This window comes from Nomia melanderi, chromosome 7 (assembly GCF_051020985.1).
Source record: "Nomia melanderi isolate GNS246 chromosome 7, iyNomMela1, whole genome shotgun sequence".
NCBI classification, from domain to species: domain Eukaryota; kingdom Metazoa; phylum Arthropoda; class Insecta; order Hymenoptera; family Halictidae; genus Nomia; species Nomia melanderi.
This window is the reverse complement of record NC_135005.1, coordinates 18,256,993-18,282,623: the sequence shown is the minus strand read 5'-3', so window position 1 is coordinate 18,282,623 and position 25,631 is coordinate 18,256,993. Positions and strand designations below refer to the sequence as shown.

The following is a 25,631-nucleotide window of genomic DNA, read 5'->3' as shown; positions in this document are numbered from 1 at the left end:
AGCAAATAAACATTTCCAAGTATTCGAAGCCTCGAATCAGGATATACTATTCCCTTCGAATTCAGTCCCAGAGAAAGGAGACAATGGTCCCGTGGAGCAGGATAGAATGACCGCACGTGTGTAGGGGCCACTGGATGGCATATGGTTTCGAAGTGTGTATACCGTGCGCTGCGTTGTCCATCCTTCTAGGCACACACCACCCGCGCCGCCCCTCTACCATCGCAGGCTGTCGGTCCTCGGTGACCTCCGGCCTGTCAGTCTGCACCGAAAAGCCGTTCAGGCATCATCAGCGAACGGGCTTCTATCTCGTCGTGTTCTCTTGGGGAGAGGACGCAGAGAGAGAGAAAGAGAAAGAGAGAAATAGAGAGAGAGAGAGAGGGGGCTAGAAATAGGGAGGCAGGATCGAGATAAAGAGGAAGAGGAAGGGAAGATTTTTTTCTGGCTGGCAGGATCGGCGACAGGACGTGGATAGAGGACGAAGGCGGAGAGGTGATTCTGACGGTGGCGGATTCGATCTCTGTCCACTGTCAGGATGGCGAGGTGGTTGCTAATTGTTTCGCTGGCCTGTCTTCTGGTCCACCGGGCGAGAGGCGAGATCCTAACGCCGCCTTACTTCAATCTAGCCGAGGGCAAGGAGATCGTCGCGTCGGCCACGTGCGGTGTGGACACCCCTGGCCCGGAGCTCTACTGCAAGCTCGTCGGCGCGAACGCTGACCAACATGAGGACATTAATCTCATACAGGGCCAGGTCTGTATGCCTATGGTACCCAACGGACTGCGGATCTTCATGGGAATTTATTGGGTCGTAACGTAAATACTATTATTCGTTTAGTTAAACGGTATTATTTGTTTGACGGAACAGTGGAATAACAGTGTCGGATCGAAATGTATTTACCAGAAGTGGCTTCTCAGAGTTACGCGTTCGAATTAGTTTACATTGCCGCAGCTGAATTCATTTATGTTACTATCTAATAGATTCTCCGCCGGGAATCGTTCAGATGGAGTAAATTAGAGCTTCGCGTCTTTCGTTAATCCTCGACGCTCCGAGATTTCAAACTCGTCGCGCTGATTTTGATTCTGGGAACGCGGGTCGTCTTCGAATCGGAAAGAAAGTAGATACTAGATTACCGCGCAAGGGTTACCGGTCGCAGCGTATCGAAGGCAATATAAAAAGAGGCGAAGTTCCATAATACGTTCGAGTGATATTCTCGTTTGAATATCTCGGTAAACTATATTTGCGTAAAGATCAGTAGCTTAGTCGTATCAGGCCATTCCGTGAGCAGTGTTTTTCAAAGATTAATTTTCACTGCAGCAGAGTGTACGCGGCAGATAGAAGTTGCTTATGACTCAACCTAATGTTTGCCTGGATCTAGACGAACAGTTCATTGAGTTCATAGACGAATCTGAAGTCGTTGTCCTCCGCGCGAGTCTTGTTCCGTTAAGTGTTTAATCGGCGACGAGAATATATTATCCTCGAGGAAAAATTCTCGAGAAGAATTAGCGAAATATCTTCGACGAGGCTTCCTCGATTTCGTTTCGCCTTCCATTCGATTGGCACAGTTATTTAATATTTATCTGGGACCGGTCGCCCCAGATCGTTCCGAATAGTTCCACGCCGTCTTTTATCTGCGGTTGGTCCTTCGAGTCCAAAAGTTTATCAATCCCACGACAACTGGCCTGCCTTCTCGTCTCACTTCCTTTCCCTCGCTCCGAACCACGGGGGAAAACGGAATAAAATTCACGATCGTGACGAAATCGATCGATCCAATTCGCGTTCCACTGGAACCGCTCGGGGAAAAGTATTTTTAATATCGGTCACGAGCGGAGCAATCATCGGGTCACTTGCTATTCTCTCTCTCTCTTCGCGTGTCGGCGTCTATCTCGGAGACGCGATAAGGGCAGGCCGCGGCGAACGCTTGTGCGGGGCGGCGTGAATGAAATCATAACGTAAAAGAACGTCTTTCATTAATCGACGCGTAACGAGTAACCCGCGAACGACGCCGGCCATGTGTCGGGGATCGCGTCATCGTTGAAACCCCAACGATGTCAAACGTAACCGTTGAGCGCCGCTTAATTTTAATGAAGTTGCAGGGAAAATTGTTCGCGCGATTTCATTCATGCCCATTTCACGACGCTCTCGCCTTCTAAAGCTTACTCTCTACACACTGCTCGAAGAGCTGGAGATTCCATTAACTCTTTGCACGAGTCTTCACTTTTCCGATGGGATGTAGACGATGTTGAAACTAGCTGAACGATAATTTAATACATAAACGAAGAAACAAAACTATTTGATTTCGATGTTTCTATGTATTATGCAAAATTGAATACTCAACATTTATTGCCCCTTGTAAACGAGGATTCTTTGGAATATATAAAACCTTCAAGAGATGAAGCTAAATTACATATCAATTGCTTAATTAATAGAAAACTGTTCGAGTAATTTCATCCGTCGACTCAGTCTTCGAAATATGAATATTCCGTCTTGCCAAAGTTAAATATTGAACTTTATCATTTCGTTGTATCAAGTCAAATCAGGCGAATAAGAGCAATCTCTCGAACGCAGAGTTAACGAAGGGCTCCGCTGTTCCTAGAAGGACTCGGAAGTAGGCAGGAATACGCGTTTATCAGGATGCATTTAATAACGGCAATGTTTGCAGTAGATTCTGAGTAAATGCAAGGGACTTGGAGCACGTCGGGTTGCGCGTAGTTTATCGGAGTAATCCGAGAGGATAATTACCCCGGACACTGACGTGAGAACGGTCAGTCCGCGAATCAGGACAAAGAGACAGACTCCGCCGGCCTACAGGATATTCAGGCCGGTGTCTTTTTTCGGGACTTCCTGAGAACCAGTCCGGAAGATCTAGTGTATCGTTCGTCGCCTACGACGCGCAGCGATAAACTGTTTCTGAATTAGCGCTCGGTTTCACCGAGCAACACGCACGATCATTGTAGAATCATAATTCGTTTGGTATCTCGTTGCAAACGTTAATGCTCGGTTTAACGCGCTACGCGACGCCGAGTATTGCTTCCATCAGTTTCCTCCTATCGTTTTATCATTTCTCGGTAGCGTATCATCGATCTCATAACGCCGGAGTAAACAGGAAACAACGAATTAATCGACTGATTTTCTAATTAAACCTGTAATTCAATTAAATTAAATATGTCTGTACTCTATTAGGAGTTCTATCATACCGCAAAGATAATTGAAATCTCACCGAAGTTCGTGCAGAACTTTTAGCATGCGGGTTTAGAAGAGCGAACACGCTGGAAGTGCATGAAATCCGCAGACCATCGATAATCATTTTACGTTAACGATGCAAATATTCGGGCCACCGCACAGTTTCATTTTGTTATCGATATGTTGCTAAATAGTTGCTGCTATACAACGTGATTAACATTTCAAGAATAACAATTTTCTGTAAATAGATTCCGGTTCTCTATTTATATCACGTTGGAATCGAAACGCGAAGTATCCATTGTCATTGAAAAAACTTCGTAATGTCCCCATAATGCGAAGAAAATATGATCACCATAGGTTCAGCTCTATACCTGACAATCTTCTGTCCGAAGAATGTTTTTCTATCACTCATATTTTTTAAGTTTTGTCCAGAAAACGGCCGTTCGGCCGCACTGTGCGCCGGCGAGCCGAGGATCTGGTCAATGGCCACCGTTCGTGCGGCGTTACGTGTGTCTATTTACGCGGGCGAAAGAAAACGTCATGTAGACTAGAAGTGAGAGGGCCGATAAGGAACGGCTGATAACGGTGACCTCTCGATAACACTTGACCATCTCGTTTTTTTCGAATTCCGTGCGGTCCGACTGACACGAGTGTCCCATAAAGATTCATCGGGACAAAAATCCGTGGTCCCCTTAATTCATCGCTATTTTTCGACGATTCTACGAGCATCGTCGAGGAAAATCATTGTTCTTTCCCCTCTCTCGATCGAGTTTCACGCGGGAAAATTATTTTTAACTTCCACGCGTATTTCCGCGGTTATCGCGCGGTTTCCCGTGCGCGATAGGCATCGCTGTTATTACCATCGTCGACGAATCGGTTCGAATTTTTTCTGCCGATCCCGGAGATGTCGGATCGGTTCGCCGATCTATTTATAGCGCCGATTAGATTGAGTCATCGCGAAACGGAGGACTTCCGAACGCGATCTTATTTTACGTTCAAGATACAGTTGTTGCTTCGGTTTCGAGATTCTGGCTACTGTAACAATTAAGTAACGCGCGATAACCGGACTGCGGATGTTTATGCGAATACAGATTTTCGCGGGCTAATTCGGTGGAAGTCGAGCGAAATTTTCTGTCGAGGACCGAGTTAAGTTCGAGCTTCGTCGAGCTTTTGTTCGAGGAATCCGTGTCAGTGGAATTCCGAAGAAAAGCCCGCGAGTAGAATGCCAGGCATTGAAATCACCGGCGGTCTCGTCTTTTTCGTTAGAAGTCCGCGTGTTTTCTACGTCGGGGCAATTGAAAATATCGACGAAGATACAAAGAATGATACATTGTTGATGTGTAAACGCAGGTATGCGATGTCTGCGACCCGGAAAACCCGGAGAAGATGCATCCGCCGGAGCATGCGGTCGACGGAATGGAAACCTGGTGGCAATCGCCGCCGCTTTCCAGGGGAATGAAGTACAACGAGGTGAACCTGACGATCTCCCTGGGACAGGTGAGCACCGGATTTTCTTAACCCTTTGCACTCCGAATTTCTTTCGCATTTTGTTCTAGATAACTCTGTGTTCTTACGGTATTTTATTTGAAACGCATTCGAAAGAATAGATAGTTCGTAGAGTTTATGATTAATATGCAGTCGTGTTTCATGGATGTTTGCCCGCGATTCGGCAGTCGCGAATTGGTTTGTTATAAACGCTCCAGAAAGGAGAGCGTCGAAGACGGGAAGAGGGAGAATTAACGGCAGCAGGAAACAATGAGACTGTGGAATAAGCGTTTTATCTGTAACAAATTGCTTTATCGCACGGTAGGCGTTTTCCTGCGAAGCGGGAAAGATTTATCATCGCGTTGCTTCCGGAGGACAATAGAAAACGCGGCTTTTGGGGAGCGCGGTGGACTGTGCGGCCCGTGGACGCTCCTTCTCGTTCGTTCAACCGATCGAAACGTTCGCATCGATAGCAACAATATAATACACAAGAATTTCACGAAGATATCCAGTTTCGAGCGATCGAACGATTCAACGAATTTTAATCTCGTCCGATACGCACGTCGCGAATAAATCAATTTATCAGATTTCCCTTCTGCAGTTTCATCAATCTGAACTTCTCCGATGCCTTTTGATTAATAACGAACGTGTTCTCGGTCTCACGATAATGGAATAATTTTAAACAAAGGAAATGATCTCCGGTATTCATATTTTTCATGAATTTTGAACAAATGTTCACGTGCTCAATTTCCGTTTTAAACGGAGAGAGGATGCTCGTTAGTGGTTATCATAAGGCTGAGGAATCTCGCGAAAGTTTCGTATGCCTCGAGAAACCGCGGGTGAGCGTTCTCGAGGGTTATTGTCTTTTCGCTAAACAGTTTCTCAGAAGGACTCATTCGCGCCGCGCTCCTTCCCGTGCGTTCCCGACCACGTGTCCGGGAATTTCGGAGCGCAGGCATGATCGTAATGCTTCCGAAAGCCCTGGGAGCACACATCTGTTTCTCAGTCGTCGGTTTTTGCCTGGCGCTCTCATATTGTGTCCCCGAGAGCCCGGAAAACGAGTTCCGAGCAGAACGCATTCGGCCACGGAGACCACTCTATGAATCTAAATCGAGTGGTCTGACGTCGAAAGTATTTCCCTTCCTTCGCATTTCTTTTTTATCGGCTGAACCGTGAAAATTCGCAATGCAGGGTGAGGAATGACTCTTTAAAAATTAGAGAAGATCCTACTCTCCATTCTTCCTCGAATATAACATCAACTTTGAACACAGAATATTTCAAACACGAGAACCTAGAAACTGGAACATCAATTCATCGTAATTCACTTTAACAGCGCCATGATTCCTAATTCTATTTCACTCGGTATCCTTGGAAATCTGAAACTCCGAACGGCATTTCACAGATGAAATTCGAGTAACAGAGATCACCTTCTAGCCCTTCGAAGATTCCCACGTGAAATAAGAATCATTAACTTCGAAAGTTGACAAACGAACGTCTTTTCCCCAGGAATTCCACGTAGCGTACCTCTACCTGAAAATGGGAAATTCCCCGAGACCCGGACTCTGGGTGCTCGAGAAGTCGTCGGACTACGGGAAGACGTGGACGCCGTGGCAATATTTCTCCGACACCGCGAGCGACTGTCTGACTTACTTCGGCGTGGACAGCTACAAACCGATCACGAGGGACGACAGCGTGATCTGTACCACGGAGCACTCGCAGATCGTGCCGCTGGAGGGCGGCGAGATACCGATTTCCATTTTGAACAATCGGCCGTCCGCCAAGCACTACTTCAACTCGACGGTGCTGCAGGAATGGACGAGGGCCACGAACGTCCGCTTCCGATTCCTCAGGACGAAGAATCTGCTGGGCCATCTGATGTCCTTGGTCAGGGAGGATCCCACGGTTACCAGGAGAGTAAGTGTCCTCGAAATGGTGGGCGAGCATAATTTCGTATTTCGATGGAGAAACTAACGTTCGTTTCGCGTAAAGATAAGAGTACATGAAAGCCTTTTGGTTGCAGTACTTCTACTCGATCAAAGACATCAGCATCGGCGGCCGGTGCATGTGCAACGGGCACGCGGACACGTGCGACGTGCTGGACCGGAAATTGCCGAAGAAGCTCTTCTGCAGGTGCCAGCACAACACCTGCGGACCTCAGTGCGCGACTTGCTGCAAAGGTTTCGAGCAGAAGAAGTGGCGGCAGTCCACGACCGCGAAGAAGTTCACTTGCGAACGTAAGCGGACCTTCTCGCAATCGTTAGGAATTGAATATGCGTTAAGAAATCTAGTACTAAACTTGAATCTACTATTCGTCTCGGACGTCAGTGTCGTTGGCCTGAGATTTAGAACTGCAGAGACAAGGGGACTTGTCCATTTACAACGCTCGGGCATCGACGCGAGCCAGTAATGGCCACTTTTAAGCCAATAATGGCCACTTTCTGAGGCATTATACGAAGTTCAACGTTAAATATCAGATTTTATAGTTTTAGTCACCTCCCGAGTGCAAAGGGTTAAGCCTCAGACCGACACTGACACGAGAGACGAATGAGTACAACAAAAAGATTTCGTTTTGCATGAAAATTATCAGATTGCGTACAGAATTGTCAGGCATCCTCTGAAAGAATTAACACTCGCCGTTTCTGCGCCAGCCTGCAACTGTTTCGGCCACACGGATGAATGCAAGTACGATCCAGAAATCGACGAGAACCACTTGTCCTTGGACATCCACGGGAACTACGAGGGCGGAGGCGTGTGCCAGAACTGCCGACACAACACGGAAGGAATCAACTGCGACCGCTGCCAACCGAACTTCTACAGACCCCTGGGCAAGCCACTGAACGCAACCGACGTTTGTCAACGTGAGCGATCTTCCTCTGGAATCGATCATATCCGATGGATTCCTCCTCTCCAGTCCGTATTTCTATCCAACTGAAATGTCACTTTTCTTCCCACGTGCAGCTTGCAACTGTAATAATTTCAATTTGACCGGGAATTGCGCGGATGAGACGGGCAAGTGCGAGTGTCGCAAAGAGTATAAGGCACCGGACTGCGACAGTTGTAACCACCGGTACTACGGTTACCCGAACTGCGTGCCCTGTCAGTGCAACGAGAATGGTACAGACGGTGATTACTGCGAGGCGATCGACGGCTCCTGTCCCTGCAAGTCCAACTATGCCGGCCATTACTGCAACTTGTGCGCGGAAGGCTACTACAATTTCCCGGATTGTTCCCGTGAGTAGAACACTCTAATTTCGAACAAGAAACTGGAATGACTGGCTAGTATAGATTTTCAACGCGTTATCCATCTTCTAGCTTGCGACTGCAATCCACTGGGGTCTTTGAACGATATTTGCGAAGCGGTTTCCGGTAACTGTACCTGCAAGAACAACTATGGCGGCCGAACTTGCGACATCTGCGAAGACGGCTACTTCAACTATCCCGTCTGCACCTGTGCGTATTAATGAGGATTAAAATAGTTGAATAAAGAAACAAGCATGCAATGATAAATCGTTGAAAATGTTTCTTCAGATTGCAACTGCGACACGCGTGGAACCAAGCCCGGGATCTGCGACAAAACGAGTGGTAGCTGCCTTTGCAATGAAGGATACGGTGGTCCCAGATGCGATCAGTGCATCAGCGGTTATTACGGGTATCCGAATTGCAGGCCTTGCAATTGCAGCACGATAGGTTCGTCGTCCATTAGCTGCGACGTCACAGGGAAATGTTCTTGCCTCACGAATTTCGCTGGGAAGACCTGCGATCAGTGCAGTCCGGGGTACTACATGTATCCAGAGTGCATAGGTAAATGGTTGTGTTTTAACTCTTTAATGTGACGACACTGGAATAGGTATTCAGCTATTTTGCTTTAGAATCTAAAAGAATATACAACGATTAGGAACTCTAATTAAACCTAGTTGAAAATATTTCTTTGCAATGAAGCATGAACACGTTTGTTATTAATGCGTTGCAGCCTGCAACTGCGACAGTCATGGTTCCATCGGCGCCTCCTGCGACGGAGAAGGTAAATGCCAGTGTCGCGAGAATTTCGATGGGGCCAGGTGCAGTCAGTGCAAGGAAGGCTTTTACAATTTCCCCACCTGCGAGGGTTGCAACTGCGACCCAGCAGGTGTCGTCGAGACCTTCCAGGGGTGCGGTTCCGTACCGGCCGGTGAGCTTTGTCAATGCAAGGATCGCGTCGAGGGAAGGATCTGTAACGAGTGCAAACCGCTCTATTGGAACCTGCAACCTTACAATCCACAGGGTTGCGAAGGTGAGCCCACCGAGAAACGTAATCGTTTAGGTTTCAGAAAACTTGGGCGAGTTAAATGATGCTTCTTAAAGAAGGGAAGATTTTCGAAGGGACTCGAATCATTGAACTAGCTTTATACCTTACGGCCATTCATTCCTTCGAACCCTATTCCTTCTACTGTTATCTCTATGAAAATTCTTCAGCCGAGAGTACAATCGACGGTGAATTTAATTCCGATTCATTAACTTTCCAAGATTGTCACTGCAACATGCACGGCGTCATTGGCAACATCGGCGAATGCGACACGAAGGACGGTCAATGTATCTGTAAACGAGGGGTCGCAGGAAGGAGTTGCGATCAGTGCGTGGACGGCACGTACAATCTTCAAGAGAGCAACTTCTTCGGCTGCTCGGGTAAGCAAGCATATCATCTTAGAATTCCTTTTAACTGAACCGTAATTCTATCAATGTTCTCTCGTTCCTCTGTCCAGACTGCGCCTGCGACATCGGTGGATCGGTGAACCCAATTTGCGACAAGCAGACGGGTCAATGTCAGTGCCAAGCCCGAGTCACCGGTCTAACTTGTAACGAGCCGCTGGCAACTCACTACTTCCCAACGCTTCACCAATTTCAATACGAAGTGGAAGACGGCAAAACGCCGAGTAACAGCGACGTCCGTTACGGTTTCACCGAGGACCATTTCCCAGGCTTCAGCTGGAAGGGGTACGCGGTGTTCTCTGCTCTTCAGGACGAGATCATCCTGCCAGTGTACATTCAGAAGTCCTCGCTTTATCGAATGGTCCTCAAGTACGTGAACCCGAATAACGAGCCGATCCTCGGTAGCATCACGATCACGCCGGAGAACCCGTTAGGAGTGGAGCAACAGTTCAAGGTGATCTTCAAGCCAACCGTGAAACCCTCGTTCGTGACGGTCGCCGGTGCGCACGGTAACCATCCGGAGCCGATGGTGATGGACCCAGGCCGGTGGTTCTTCAAGATCGCTACCAAGAAGAGCCTCTTCCTCGATTACTTCGTCCTCCTCCCGTCCGAATACTACGAGGCGTCTATTCTGACGCAGGACGTGAACATTCCCTGCGAGGTCGGGTCCAAAGGACTCTGTCGTCATTACGGTTATCCGATTCTCTCCAGGTTCGACTCCGTGCACGGAGCGGGTGGATTCTTGAATGAGAACAACGTCAGGATCCCCTTGACCGAGTACTTCGTCGAGAAGGATATCCTCCGGGAAATCGACAGGGACGAGGTGCCGTTGATCAACGACAAACAGGAGGAGATACATTTCGACCTGAGGGTCTCGAAGCCTGGTCCCCACGTGTTACTGGTCACCTACGTCACGCCCAAGGATGAACAAACCACGTCGACCCTACTGATAGAGGCGAACACGGTCGGCAAGGGAAAAGCGACCCTGTACCCGTGCAAATATACAAGTATCTGTAGACAAGTGGTCACGGACACCTACGGCCGGGTGGCTGTCATGAATTTCCCCTCGAATTACATCAGTTTGATCTTGACCGGAGAGCCCACGTCCAATGTAGCCATCGACTCTGTCGTGGCTATTCCCTATTATCAGTGGTCCCTGGATTACGTGATGCCCAAGTCGATCTGCGTGAGGAAGGACGGAGTGTGCGTGAAGGGACAGTTCCCGGGAGCCGCGGACGCCAAGAAGATCGAGTTCGAGAGCGCCACGATGGTACCGGAAGCTGCGACCAAACCTTTCGGCATCTACGACAACACCACGAAGCTGATATACCTGGACGACAAGAACACGATGGTCGACATCCACGCGAAAGTCTTCCAGCCAGGCGACTACACGTTCGTGGTGCAATATTACCAGCCGGACTATCCGGAATACGAGTTGGACGTGCTGGTGCAGAATGGGAAGTTCTACGAGGCGAAGATATCCGTTCCTCATTGTCCCAGCAACAGCGGCTGTCGAAGCGTCGTCAAGCAGGCCGACGGCAACGTCAGGTTCCAGCTGATAGAGAACTTCGTGATCACGTTCAAGGAGAATGCCGGGAACGGGATCTGGTTGGATTACATTCTGGTGATTCCCAGCGAGCAGTACAACGAGAAGATCCTGAAGAAGATCCAGTTCGATCAGACGAAGGAGTTCCTTAAGAAGTGCGGCTACAATCACTTCCACGTGAACAAAACCGACGAAGGCTTCTGTCGCGACTCGATATTCTCGTTGACGACCAACTACAACAACCACGCGCTGCTTTGTAACTGCGACATCAACGGCGCGACGAGTTTCGAGTGCGAGAAGTTCGGCGGACAGTGTTCCTGTAGGCCGAACATCATTGGCAGACGTTGCGAGATCTGCAAGACCGGGTTCTACGGGTTCCCCAACTGCAGGCCGTGCAACTGTCCCATTACGGCGCTCTGCGAACCGAAGACCGGCGCTTGCATATGTCCGGAGAGGGTCACCGGCGAGCGTTGCGACCAGTGCGAAGTAGGGACGTACGGGTACCATCCGATAATCGGTTGCGAGGAATGCAACTGCTCGCCTCTGGGCGTGATCGACGGTGATCTCCAGTGCGACCTGTCGAACGGCAGCTGCAGGTGCAAGGAGAACGTCGTGGACAGACAGTGCGACAAGTGTCGTGCCGGTTACTCGCAGTTCCCGCACTGCGAGCGGTGCGACTGCGACACCAGAGGCACCACCGCTGAAATCTGCGACCAGTTCACGGCCGAGTGCTTGTGCAAGACGAACGTCCAAGGGTCCGCTTGCGACGTCTGCAAGGAAGGCACTTTCAACATCCAGGAGAGCAACGAGGAAGGTTGCACCAAGTGTTTCTGCTTCGGGAAGACTACCAGATGCGCCTCGGCGAGTCTCTACAGGTCCCAGATGTCCGACATATCCGGCAAGTGGGGTCTCGCTGTGTCGGGCGAGAAAGGGAACGTGGAGTACTTGTTCTCCGATCCGCAGGCGTTCAACGGGACTAGCATAAAAACCAGTCTGACCGAGAACGACACTTTCGGACAGGTGGTCTACTTCTCTGCGCCCGATACTTACTTGGGTGCCAAGCTGACCTCCTACGGAGGATTCCTAAATTACACGGTGCACTACAGCACCGGACCGTTCGGCAACGCGGTCAGCGCAGCGGATGTGATCCTGCAGAGCGAGGATACCGTGCTCTATTACTACGCTGACGAGCAACCGCCATCGTTCACGTATTTCCAGGCCTCGCTGGAGCTGGTCGAGACGAACTTCTTAACGCAGAATAGACTGAGCGCGACCAGGGAGCAACTGATGATCGTCCTGGAGAATCTTCAGGGGCTGCACATCAGGGCTACGTATTGGAGCCCGAGCATCATGGCCACTCTGTCTGACGTTACCCTGGACGTGACGACGGAGTTCTATTCGAGTCAATACAATATTCCAGCCAGCAGCGTGGAGGAGTGTCAATGTCCACAGAATTATCAAGGCTTGTCCTGCGAGGAGTGTGCGCCTGGATATTACAGGGTCCAGCCTGGACCTCACGGAGGTTGCGTCCGATGTGAATGCAATGGACACGCGGACACGTGTGACGTGAACACTGGGATATGTTTGGTAAGAGCTGCGTGATACTTTGGTAAATGATGCAAGAATTCCAGGCGAACAAATGATAGTTTCCTTCAAACGGATATGCAACTTGAAATGTTTCTTTCGCAGGATTGCAGAGACGGTACCACAGGGGACCACTGCGAGTTCTGCCAACAAGGCTACTACGGTAATGCCACTGGTGGCACGCCAACGGATTGCCTGATCTGCGCCTGTCCTTTGCCCGTCCCGTCGAACAACTTTGCCACCGGTTGCGAGGTGAACGAGGAAGGCAATAAGATCAGCTGCGACTGCTTGGAAGGCTACTACGGCGCTCGTTGCGAAGTCTGCGCTTCCGGCTACTACGGTAAGCCAGAGGTGTACGAGGACTACTGCAAGCCGTGCGAGTGTTCAGGGAACATCGACACCAATCAAATCGGAGCCTGCGACTCGATGACCGGCGAGTGTCTGCAGTGTCTGAACAACACCTACGGCGAGGCCTGCAACCTCTGCAAGCCCGGTTTCTACGGTGACGCGATCGAGAGAAAGGATTGCCGCAGCTGTCTCTGCGAGAGATGCGGAATGGAGCACTGCGACAGCTCCACCGGCCAGTGCTTCTGTCGGGAGAACGTGATCGGCGAGAAGTGCGACTATTGCGCGCCCGACCACTACGGCTACGACAGCTGCGAGGGCTGCAAACCGTGCGACTGTGGGCTGGCGTCCGAAAGCAGTCAATGCGACCTCGTCTCCGGGCAGTGCAAGTGCAAGCCGGGCGTCACCGGTCGCAAGTGCGACCAGTGCATCCCTGGCTACTGGAATTACGGGCCAGAGGGATGCGCGTCCTGCGGATGCAACACTGGGTACTCCGTTGGCGTCTCTTGCAATACCACCACCGGACAGTGTACCTGTCTGCCGGGCGCGATCGGGGAGAAATGCGATCACTGTCCTTACAGACACGTGTTAATACCCAGCCAAGGTTGCTTCGCCTGCGACTCCTGCACAGGGGATCTCTTGGACGTCACCGACGACTTGTCGACTCGACTGGATCCCGTGATCGGAAACTTCAACACGGTCGCGGAGAGTTACTTCACCAACCAACGATTGAAGTTCATCAACGATACGGTGAACGATCTTTATCCGGATGTGAAGCTCCTGGACCCCAGCAAGGTGAACTTCCTGCCGCTGCAGCAGGAGGTGAAATGGCTCGAGTTGGAGGTGGCGAACCAGAAACGGGAAGGCGAATTCATGACGGAGGATGCGGACAAGTGGAAGCTGGCCGCGCAGAACACGCTGGAGGACATGAACCGCTTCGAGGCGGACCTGATCAAGGAGATAGATCGCGTGACGTCCACGGTCGGTGAAGTGGAATCGTTGGCCACGAACATCGAGCTAGGCACCGGCGCGAAGGTGGACAGCGCACTGAAAGAGGCGCAGGAGATCTTGAAGAAGATCCAGGAGGTATCGTTCGTGAGCTTCCGGGACCGCGCGACGGACCAGGCGGACAAGGCGAACATTCTCGTGTCGGAGATGCACGATTACAATGTGCCGGTCACCGAGCTGGCCGCTATCGCTGAGACCATGGGTAGTAAGATCACGAACGTGACCGATAAGTTTGATGACCTCCTCGAGATCACCTGGAGGGCGCAGGAGCTGGTCAGCATGGTGGACAGGCTGAACCAGGAGAACAGGATCGCCGCGGAGACCGGCTACTTCGATCGGGTGAAGAACGTGACCTCGGAAGCGAGCGAGGACATCGCGGCCGGCAAGCAGTTGAACCAGGACGCCGCCGAGTCGTTGAACATCGCGGATCGGAACGTTGAAATATTGATGAAGGGAGCGGCGGACGATCCCACGGAGACGTTGAACGCTACCATTTTGCAGAACGATCAGATGCTGGTGGACCTGCTAGCTCCGGTGAACCAAGCCTACAGCCACGCTCAGAATCTTTACAACAGATCCTTGGATCTAGATAGTCTGCTGACGGACACGAGGAACACGGACGCCGTTAAAGCTGTGTCCGCGTACAGGAACATAGGAGTAGCCATCGAGGCGGCACACGCAGCCACCATGGAGGCCCTCGACGCCGTTAACAACGTGACCCATCTGTTGGACGGCGTCGAGGAGCGTATGCTGAACTCGAGGAACAATTCTCTGCGGTTGCTGGAGTCGGCTACAGACATCTCGGACAAAACCAAAGGGGAGGAGGACCTGGAAAATGCGAGGAACAACGCGAACTACATCTTCGAACAGAACAAACGGAACAAGGACCTCTTAGACAATATCGACAAAGTTCTATCTAATATCCCGGCGCCGTCTTCGACCGTGGCCAAGATGGCTATGGATCAAGTGAAGGACGTCGAATGGAACATCAAGGACGCCGTGAATAACATGAACGGTGTCGTGGACAAGATACCGGAAGACCTCAAGGACACCAAACAACTGTCCAAGGATATTTCGGAGACGGTCCGAGACGTTTCCCAGGCGATGAAGCAGCTGGACATGGTTGACAAGCATCTGCCTCAGATAACGAGGATGCTAAGCGATCTGAACGGCAGTCAGAAGGCAATGGAGGCGCAGGAGAACGATATACAGGCCAAGATCGAGGCAGTGAAGAGCAAGATCGCGAACGCGAGGGAACTGGCGGACCGGTACAAGATCGGGCTGACGTTCTACAGGAACACCACTCTGGAGCTGAAGAATCCCGAGAGTCTTCCTCTCCTGGCCACGTCCACCAAGGTGTCCATGTACTTCCGCACGAACAGCACCAACGGTTTCCTGCTGTATCTCGGCAACGAGGAGAAACAGCCCAGGACGAAGACCCACGACTTCATGGCGTTGATGATAGAGAACGGTTACCCGGTGCTGATCATCGACCTCGGCTCCGGCCCGGAGAAGATTATCAACAATAAATACGTGTCGGACAACGTCTGGCGGCAGATCATCGTCGACAGGACCGGCAGGAACGTGCAGCTGATCGTACGCGAGGATATCGGCGAAGGCAAGGACAAGGCGTACGAGAAAGGGTACGTGTTGCCCGGCTCGTACGCTATATTCAACGTAGACCAGGAGCACTCGAAGCTGTTCGTGGGCGGTTACCCGTCCTCGTTCAACATGCAAGACGCCGTCACAGCGTCCTCGTTCGAGGGCGAGATGGAGGAGCTCGTGATCGGGGACATACCGGTGTCCTTCTGGAACTTCATCGACGGAGAGAACAACCAGAAACCGGCGGTCGAGAGGGACAAGCTGGTCAACTTCCAGCCGAGCACCGGGTACAGGTTCGATAGGCACGGGTATGCTATCCTTAGCAAGAAGAACTTCCAGATCTCACCCGACAGCAAGAAGTTCAGCATCAAGCTGAACTTCAAGACGTTCACGGAGGACGGTCTGATATACCTGATGGGCAAGGGCAAGCAGTTCTTGTCCATCGAGATGAGGGACGGCCACGTGCTCTACCAGTACGACCTCGGCGAGGGGGAGACCGCGCTTAAATCCGCGAACAAGTACAACGACGGAAACTGGCACAACCTGGAAGCACTCAGGTTCGAGAAGATGGGGGTCCTCAAGGTGGACGTGGTAGACAAGGTGAGCAGCAAAGCGGAAGGAAACAACAAGAATCTCGTTTCCTCGGATCACATCTACTTCGGAGGGTATCCGCCGAAGGCTAGGCACCCTTACGATCCCGTGACCAACGACGGTTTCGAGGGTTGCATCGACGAAGTCGTCATCTTGGACACGGTGGTCGACCTGACGCGCAACATTCAGGCGTTCGGAGTCATTCCCGGTTGTCCAGTCAGGGTGATTATCGATTTCGTTGGAACTTGTTACAGGTAGCGTGCCGCAGACAATTTAATCCGATTATTTTTCTTCGCAGTTCGCCAGCATAGTGTCCTTCGAAGAGAACGTACCGGGTTACGTGAAATGGCCGAACATAACTGTGCAGGACACCGTACTGCAAATAAACCTGAAGTTCAAGACACTGGCGAACGACGGCTTGATCTTCTACGTGAGCGACCCGGAAACCGGCGCGGTCAGCTTCCTGTCTCTGCTCGACGGGGTCTTGGTGTTCAACAGTCAGGGAGAAGCGCTAAGAACGAGCTCGTCCGGCATCAAGTTCAATGACAACGAGTGGCACGTGGTTACTGCCACTCATTCGAAGGACTCGTTGAAACTAGACATAGATGACACTAAGAACTACAGTACCGACGTGGAACCGCCGGAGTTGAACATACCTTTCGGTAGCTTGTACATCGGCGGCTTGTCGGCTACGTTCGGCATCCCTCCAACCGGCGAAATGACGCCATTCGTGGGCTGTATCGGGGACACCACGCTGAACGGAGTCATCATCAATTTCGCGAACACGACGGAGAGGCCACACGCTTTCTTAGGGAAATGCAAAGGCGGAGACACGTCAGGTGTGTACGCTAGATTCCATATGAACTGTTGTTCACACGAACACCGTGGATTTCACGAGATTTCACAAGTTCCCTGGTATTCGATTCGGTGATACTTGGAGCTAGCATCAACGAGGTAGCTAATTTGGACCAGCTAAGGTCCTGAATCTCGATCCAACGGGTCGAAAGCTTTTAGAATTAATCTATAAGAGAAACTAATTTAATTTGCTGCTTTGGTATACATTGACCTAGGGATACGCTTGTTATCTGTACTTAATTCTTTTCGTCGACCGTTTAAGGGCGATCTGAACAGTAACTTTGCCTTGTGCAGGTGCACCGCCAATAGTCGAACCAGAGCCGGACGTGCTGCCTCCGTTGCTACCTACGGAAAGCACAGACGATAATGTTGAAGTGTCCACCCAAATCAGTAAGTACGATCTTATTGATAACGATTCGAATGTTACCGGTGTTATCTGCGGTGATAATCGTATTCGTTATTGAATCGAACCCAACAGATGTAATCGAAGTAGAAGTGGATAAGGAAACGGACGAAGAGGAGCCTAATCTCGAGGGGCGTGGCCAGGAGACCACTACGACCACTGAACCCACAACTTCGACTCAGAGAACGACGCCATTGTACGTGGACAAGTGTCGTCTGCCTTATTATTATGATTACTCGGCAGTTGATCCCGACTTAGAGAATTCCTGGAGATTCGGTACACAAAGAATTCACATTGATATTGTTATACGAAAATGGAAGAAGGCAACGAGAGATTTTTCGTAAATTTTTGCTCAGGCACCGCAAGAGGCAGCAGATTGGAATACAGATCGTTGAACGGCAGGTACAGAGACGGCTATGATTTCCAGATCGACCTGAAAACAGGGGCAGACGAAGGAATCATCTTCTACACTTTGGACTCGTACAATCAGTACCTGATCGCCGTGTACGTCATGAATGGAAAGGTAAAGCGTTCGGAAGACGATAAGTCCGATAAGTCTCTCAACCACACTTGAGATCTACTATCTGATTCATTCTACTGAATATTTGTCGTTCCATGGTAACAGGAATCTTTTGTATATAAACAATTTTAATGAACTCGTGCGTCTCGTTTCGGCGTCGAATTCGGAAAAATATACGAGGCGATTCAGTTTTCCATTGATTAATCGTCAGCGTCTCTTTGGGAATGCCATGTGTAATGTAAGACGATCGCGAACAATTCAAGGCTCAAGATGTATAAATACGACTTCTTCTGATTCTTCAAGATACACTACAAATTCAATTGCGGAACGGGACCAGTGTTGCTGGTTAGCGAACGGAATGTGAACGACAATGAACCGCACACCGTGATGTTTAAGAGGCGAGGGAAATACGGAGAACTGATAGTGGACAAAGAGCCGAAGGTCGTAGGTTATTCCGAAGGACCCTCGGACACCATGAACCTGAGCCCGCCGTTCTACGTGGGTGGAATCCAGCAGGACGCAACTGGCTTGATATACAACACGATTGTAAGAAAATGAAAAGTTGCTTGTCAACGCACTCGTTACTGGCAAATAATCGATTTTTGAAAACGAATCGATGGTGTTTCTCCTTAGGGTACAAACGAAACGTTCAACGGATGTCTGGGCAATTTCATGGTGAACGAACAATCGGTCGGTGAACCGATAAACAAAGTGGGCGTAATTCCATGTTCGGAACAGATTGAGCCAGGATTGTTCTTCTTCCCTGGGAACGGCAGCAATTTGTTTAGAGCAGGTACTCGTGACGTTTTTATCTTCTCTTTTCGTTTGTAACGATATAAATGTAAAGCCTTATTCGTTCTTCGTCTTGAACGAGCGGCGTATATAATATAATTATTGATAATTACTCGTTATCAGTCGGTCGGTTATCAATATAACAATTTGTAATTTCAGTGGACAGATTCACAGTTGGCAGATCGGTCGACATCGAAATGAACATCAAGCCACGTTCGAATTCCGGCCATTTATTGTCCGTCCACGGTAAACGCGATTACTTGGTCTTGGAGATGATCAACGGAACCGTGAAGTTCCTTGTGAAGACAGCGAGAGGCTCGATAGAGACCTCCTTCGAGCCAATGAAGTCGAACTCCTTGTGTGACGGTAACTGGCATAATATTCGAGGTAAGGATCATCATAATTTGAATGCACTGTAGATAATAGGTGAAAAGAGTATGTAGTTGGATGGGTATCCATTTGAACATGCTCATGAATTGTTGATTACTTTAATTTTTTTATAAACAAATAACTCTACATATGAACTAATAATATGAACTAAAGAGAGTACATTAGATATATGTAGGTCAGTTGATTTTAAGTTTAAGTAGAATAACTGAATAATGAATCTAGAAAATAAAGGTGGAAATATTTGTTTACTTTCCTTGTGCAGCTATCAAATCGAAGAATTCCGTGCTGTTGTCGGTGGATCATAAAGCAGCACCACCAGGTATCGGTGGTAAAAATGTGGCAGGAGTTCTATCCAAACACCCGATCTACATCGGCGGCCATCCGATGCTTGGGAAGAGGTTAAGGGGAAGTACCTCGCAGACACAATATGTGGGATGTATCGCAAACATTCATATCAACCAGAAACCTATAACTTTGGGTCCAGAACGCGCTTACGGAAAAGTTATCGCTGGTGTGTGTCCAACGATATAAGAATCTCATAAATCTGTGACTTAAAATTAATTATCATAGATTTCAATTATTTCCTTTTTTTAAAAAAAAAAGAAAAAAAAGAAAAAGATCTTCCAATCATCTTTAAAATATATTTTGGTAAAAGGAATTTTAAATCTTGGAAATCTCATAGCGGTTCGAGAAGTACGAGCGAAGATGTATTATTAAGTAATGGAGGGAAAAAATTGTATAATAGTTAAAAAGTTGCGATTGAACTCGTAGAGTTAAACGATTCCTATCAATTATATTGGTTTCATTTTTTTTTTTTTTATACACAAAGTTGTATATTTTATTAGCGTCTAAGGTAATTAAATATAAATTGGAAAAGTCGAGTATCGAGTGCCATATCTCAGGGCTTAGCCAGCATAATAAATTTAAAGATAAATGTCCAATATTTTCAGTATGTTTTTGCAAAATTTTCGAAAAATGTTTACACTGTGTCCGGGTATAGAAAAGACTGAACGTTCTTACGATTTTTCCATCTTTTTTAGTGGAACATGCAACTATGTAATCCTACTGTAACCATCAATTTATTATTTAAACACTCATGAAAACTGTTGTACTGTACGTTAGGTGAATTCTCAAATTTTAACATAAAGTTAATAGTAATTGTTCAAATGGTATTGTAACATGTAACCAAAGAAGAGCATTATACGTATAATAAAAGTTGTAAGTTATGTAATACTACATATAAAAAATTGTACGATTCTCTTTAATAAATATAAGGACATCTAGCAGAATTAAAACAGAAAGTAATAAAATAATATAATTAAAAATATTCACAGAGTCACACAGTTTGTGCAAATTATACTTTATCGCTAGTAGGGAAAACTTATAGTAGTTAATTTACATACGGAAAAACACGTTATAGTGTAACAATGATGCAATACTCTATTTAATTTCCCATTTTATTTTATTGACATTATATGAAGTCTGAAAGTTGCGCAGTTTTATGATGTGCAGAAAAAAAAAAATAAAATAAACTATGAAATAAACGACTTAAAGTACTTAAAGATCAGATTTATTATAGTTATAACAACTATCAACTTGTATCGACAGAACGAACTAACTCGATATCACAAAGAACGAGAAAATTTTCATTTATAATTATATAAAAAGTTATATTCATGTTATAAAAATTATTTCGACCAATCGCATATTATTCAATATATCAGAATAATAAGCTTACTTTTTAAGCTACTGAAAATTCAAACATGCAGAAGAAAGTATAAAAAGTAACACGTAAACTAGTAATAACACATGATCGAGATGTTAGATGTTTGAAGCACAGTATGTCTATTTCATGGTGTATCGGTGCTGTGGCATAAAAAGCTGCGTGACAAAACATCTTACAATCAATGAATTATATCGCAACATATTTGTATAGGGGCGAAAAAAATAACTAAAATATTACTATTGCTTACTTCTTCAAAAAAGAAAATCGAAATAATAACTGTTTCTCATATGCTAATCATTAATTAACTTTTCTTAAATTACACATCCCGCAAAAGCTATTTGAAAAAAGCGATATTTAAGACAATGAAGAAATTTCATATTGTCAATCTGACCATTGTGGATTACTATTTTTAGTGTGTTGAAATCATTTGTGACATTGTACACCGAAAAAATTAATAGTCGGTTATTTACGGCCGTATTCCCTTAATACAAACTGATTTATTAAAATGATCGTTGTTCAGCATGTTTATTTCAGTGTACGTATTTAACAGAATATTTCGTTAGAATCATATAAATAACATAAGGGAAGGAAGAAAAGCTTCCTTTTTTTTTTTCAAATATTTGAGACTTATCTTTTAGAACACATTGAAATCTTAAAGTTGCCATTACCATACCGATAATTTCTATACTTTTTTTTCTTACTCGTCTAAAGTATTATAGTAAAACACTTACAGATTTCTATGTATGTAGGAAAATTTCCTGAAATAGTTGATAAGTAGTTGCTCCGTTCAATGAAGTCGAACGAAGAGAGTTGAATTTCCGGAAATGTACATACAGGATCTCTCATTTTAATGATAACTAAAAGGCTGCACACTATTTATCACGCGATTTCAGGAACTTTTTCAATGCAGTACAATAATGGCTTCCATAATGCACGGCTTTCGCGATTCTCGTAGTGCTTCTCGTGTTTCTCATTCGCATCAGTCAGAAACAGTTCGAAATTGTATTTTTATGTTATCGAATAAATGATTTTGGGCTATTCGAATTTAGTTCATGAGAGTTTCAATCTCTGTGATTTGATTTAACACCAAGGCAATAGAAATAACTTTTCGACCGGAAACTCTTGAACTGTGCGCACTACGAGACCACTACTGTAGTATATCACAGTGTAACAATCCAGACAATCAATTAGATTTTTATTACATGGCAATTGCAACTGTACAATTGTTTATTACAAAAGGCATATGCCATTTGTTCGTTCCAATACTTTTTGAACGATATCCTGCGTCAGAAATGCGTAATACAGACATATTATGTAAATATCCCAGTATCAGCATATAATTACAAAGATATCCCATACACCTTGAAGATTAATCACGGTGATCGTAACAAACAACAAAATAAATGGACATCAAAATATCTTTCACATGCGCACAGCATCTGTACAAAACATTACTCAATACCATGTGCAAAAATCATCACTAGTCCAGGTGGAGTCATCATAAATTGTGGCATGTGTTTATTATCGCAATAGAGAGCTATCACTATTTGTTTGCCTGGTACTCGTTTACAAACATAAGTGTCGTATAGTCGTCTAGAATTCTGTCTTGTTTCAAGAGAACTTAATCCACAAGGCCAGTTTTTTTCATGACAATTTTCTGTCAATTCATCAATTATGTGACGTGGACAATTATATTGTCTTAAAATGACCTTTATCATTGCCTAAAATATTATTTCTAATTATTCAGAAGAATCAACAAAAAGAAAAAAGAAAGACTTTAAAAACAAGGATAATACTCATAAGCAAAATTAAATGATAATAGCTTATGTTTGACCGTCGATGAGTACCTACTGATCATGATGTAAATTATAGTTTCTCTTACCTGCAATGTTCTATCGGGTGTAGAAATCATTCCTCCCCATCTAGTTACTTTTGCTCGGGGGAGGCTAGCAGACCATCTTTCAATTTCAACGCTTTCAACATAATTATATGTGTTTTTTATAACAGGATCTGGAAATTTCAATGCTCTAAGAGAATCTTTGATAAGGTGTAATTCTCTCCTGTTCTCAGTTATTTGTAATTGTTGTTCACTCATTTCACGCTTCATATCTTCGAGTTTCTGTTCTTGCGTATGTATGATGTTCCTCAGTTCTTTCACGCAATTATGATCTTTCAACTCGTTTCTGGGAATAACAAGGCTACATCCTTGCTCGCACAACATAGGTCTTTCAGGTTTGTATTCGCAGTGTTCCAAATGTGAAAGAAGACTATCAAATTTGATTATCACTTGACATCCTTCCATGATATTATCACAACTGATACAAAGACGTGCCAATAGATTTCTTAGAATTCTGGGAGCTGCTCTGAGTTGTTCAGAGGCAATTGGTGTGCGGTCCAAAGGACAAATTGCTTGCCTCTTTATCCATTCGGTAATGCATGTGCGACAAAACGTGTGCTCGCATTCAGGTGCCTGTAACATATTGCTCACCTACCAGTCTTTAAACCAACTCAAACATTTCTAGTAGCTTACTTCTAGTAACAGACACGCACGGATGATTAGCGCAATTTACTTAGAAGTAAAGCGAAAACCGTATATCCACTATATTTACAAAACAAATAGAAGTAAACCAACAGTTATAATCATTTTAACAGAGCGGAAGTTGTAAAAAAAACTTAAAGCCATTGCATGACAGTAGGAAGAGAAATCAAGATTTCAATAAGAATTGTCGAAAATATAAAATCTGGGCGCCTGATAGGATAAAAGGGAACGACCGCTGGCAAAGTTCTGGAACCTTGCTCGCGGTGATCGGTAAAAGCGAGGTATTATTGACGAGGAAGGAAAGTAAACGGAAAAAAGTAAGGTTAGTTTCGTGGAAACTCACGAAACTGGTTCATCAAGAGCGTTCGGATCGTTCACGATCGTAACAGAAAATAATACCTGGACTGGATCCTCCAGGACTCCGGAGCATATTGGGCAAATCAGTTCCTGATCAACTTCGCCTTGAAATCGGGTCAAATCGAACCCCATAGTGCGTGTTCCCCAGAGTTCTGTAACGGGCGAGTGTAATCGAACGCGTCCCACTCCTCAGCTGGTTGTGACTCAGTTCGTCCGACCCGATTTTATCCGATCCCGATTTTATCCGAAGCCAACAACGCCTTACCAGTCCGATCCTCAGGCCCGCATTAACGTTCTCGTAGGCCCTAGGCAATCCTGTATCCGATTTACCGCTTCACTACGATCTAACGTTACAGATAAAAGTACATCATTCCAAAAACTGTTCTATCGATTTGTTTTCCAAACAACGATCTCAGTCCTCGGCTCGAGCGAGAGAAGAGTATATACGACATGAACACATATACACTACATAACCGACCGTACACCGACGTGCGGCATCTATCGTGTTATTTTATTTTTCCTGCTCCATACTCTGAGAAACTATAGAATCTGTAAGAAATTACACCGGTTAGTGAAAGCACCGCTAGGGGTGTTCAATCAACAGTATTCGTTTCCTATTCTATTCGTACAACTTAATTGTTTCCTCGGATAAGAAATCTCGTTTGTTTCAACTCTATGATCAGAAATGCTCCTTCGACCAGCTTTATAGGGAAGGTCGATCTTCGCTTATCGATCCATCACAACATTGCAAGATCTTCCTCTAGGAAAATCGATAGGAAAACTCTCTTTACTTTAGACTATTCGTTTCTCGTTCTAATTCCAACATCTGTAAACCATTCGTGAGCATTGACAACGTCCATGGAGCATACTGCGTCTCAACAATATCGTTTTCGCGGTTCGACCACCTACGTACATTTTTCCAATTCTCAAGATCCTATCGTTGCTCAGGAGTCTATCGTTTCCCGTATAGTTTCCCACTGTTTCTTACGAGTTGGATTTGAATTGTCTACTCCATATTTAGATGCAGTGTTTCAAGGACATCGTGTCAAATGGCTATCTCCGTGCAAGGTGCACGGAGCGAGACTTTATGGCAGTCGAGCTGCATTTTATCTGGCTCATCGTATAGGCTCAAATATAGGCGAAAATATGGACAGTCGGAAGAAGAATAAAGTGACACAGACCGTGACAGGTATGTCGCTGCACACATAAATGCTTTCTCGGTTTCATTTTGTTTCTCCCGTTCGTCACTATTCCTCTTTCACCAGCGGCGACCTGCCCGCTCCTGGGTAGCGCCACGGGGCGGTGGGAATTCACATAATTTATTAAACGCCGTCATTTCGCAAACATCGCGACATTCGAATCGCATTATTTCTATCATTATAAAACCATTTATTTCATCTACAATTCCAACTAGAACTTTAATCATCGCCGTTGATAACGTATATACACGCGTATCGAATAAAATAATAAAAATGAATAAAATTCAGCGAACGAACACGACGATTTTCTTTAGAAAGCTTCCACGGAATATTGTTATCGTGGACACGGGAATCGAGGAAAGTAAACAGAGTTATCGATAATTAAAGTTTCCCGCGTAATTAAGTTCGATTAAGCGCGCGGCTGGAGTACTTCCTTTGTTGTCCAAAACAGAATTGTTGAACACGCTTATCTGGGAATTAAATGTTCCCGATAGTGTTCAATTTCCGTCGACCCTACTCGAAGAATGGAGATCGATCGATGCTCGATATTAGAATCAAGAGATTCTCTGGATTACGAGTATGGTCCATACAATCGATCTGTTCGTTAATGTTCGATTTAGCTCGGGTTAACCTGGTATCCAGTAAATAAGCAGAATTTTCACATTCACTCACCCGTTTTGTTTCTTTATCCTGTTCTGACGAGGTCATCGAGGAGTATGGCCACTCGGTTCACGTGCCTCGGGTGAAACATGTTGTTTAAACAAATGACACATGTCGAGGAAGTACGTTCGACGATGATACATTACGTCGTTTTCGTTGAAGCCA

At 46.4% G+C, this 25,631-nt stretch overlaps 2 protein-coding genes across 7 annotated transcripts; one reads left to right on the top strand and one right to left on the bottom strand.

The window, feature by feature from the left end:
• Positions 1–243: 243 nt before the first annotated feature.
• On the top strand, positions 244–19,602 carry LanA (laminin subunit alpha). Its single transcript, XM_031972152.2, has 20 exons — positions 244–748; positions 4,529–4,675; positions 6,170–6,577; positions 6,684–6,897; positions 7,312–7,521; positions 7,622–7,894; positions 7,976–8,113; positions 8,192–8,464; positions 8,634–8,933; positions 9,167–9,325; positions 9,403–12,482; positions 12,585–16,247; positions 16,324–16,864; positions 17,175–17,270; positions 17,359–17,559; positions 17,640–17,806; positions 18,107–18,349; positions 18,437–18,596; positions 18,755–18,982; positions 19,248–19,602. The coding sequence occupies exons 1-20, from the start codon at positions 533–535 to the stop codon at positions 19,514–19,516; spliced, it is 10,986 nt and encodes a 3,661-aa protein (XP_031828012.1). The 5' UTR covers positions 244–532; the 3' UTR covers positions 19,517–19,602.
• A 139-nt stretch (positions 19,603–19,741) lies between these two features.
• On the bottom strand, positions 19,742–25,626 carry elgi (E3 ubiquitin-protein ligase NRDP1 elgi). 6 transcript variants are annotated; one of them, XM_031972555.2, is made up of 4 exons: positions 25,479–25,626; positions 23,650–23,951; positions 22,594–23,199; positions 19,742–22,432 (listed from the first exon to the last, which is right to left on the bottom strand). In XM_031972555.2, the coding sequence occupies exons 2-4, from the start codon at positions 23,737–23,739 to the stop codon at positions 22,163–22,165; spliced, it is 966 nt and encodes a 321-aa protein (XP_031828415.1). In that variant the 5' UTR covers positions 23,740–23,951; positions 25,479–25,626; the 3' UTR covers positions 19,742–22,162. The 6 variants fall into 6 exon arrangements, with proteins under 6 accessions (XP_031828415.1, XP_031828414.1, XP_031828416.1 ...); XM_031972554.2 differs by having other exon boundaries at positions 23,650–24,156; positions 25,479–25,623; XM_031972556.2 differs by lacking the exon at positions 25,479–25,626 and having other exon boundaries at positions 23,650–23,759; positions 23,873–24,685.
• Positions 25,627–25,631: the final 5 nt, after the last annotated feature.

Excerpts from the sequence above, each read along its gene's own strand:
- LanA (XM_031972152.2), top strand. The coding sequence starts at position 533 with ATGGCGAGGTGGTTGCTAATTGTTTCGCTGGCCTGTCTTCTGGTCCAC. Across the intron at positions 7,895-7,975 it reads CAATTTCCCGGATTGTTCCC|CTTGCGACTGCAATCCACTG; the intron begins GTGAGTAGAACA and ends TCCATCTTCTAG. Across the intron at positions 12,483-12,584 it reads TGAACACTGGGATATGTTTG|GATTGCAGAGACGGTACCAC; the intron begins GTAAGAGCTGCG and ends TTTCTTTCGCAG.
- elgi (XM_031972555.2), bottom strand. The coding sequence starts at position 23,739 with ATGGGGTTCGATTTGACCCGATTTCAAGGCGAAGTTGATCAGGAACTG. Across the intron at positions 23,200-23,649 it reads TCCTGGAGGATCCAGTCCAG|GTGAGCAATATGTTACAGGC; the intron begins GTATTATTTTCT and ends AAAGACTGGTAG. Across the intron at positions 22,433-22,593 it reads CACCCGATAGAACATTGCAG|GCAATGATAAAGGTCATTTT; the intron begins GTAAGAGAAACT and ends ATAATATTTTAG.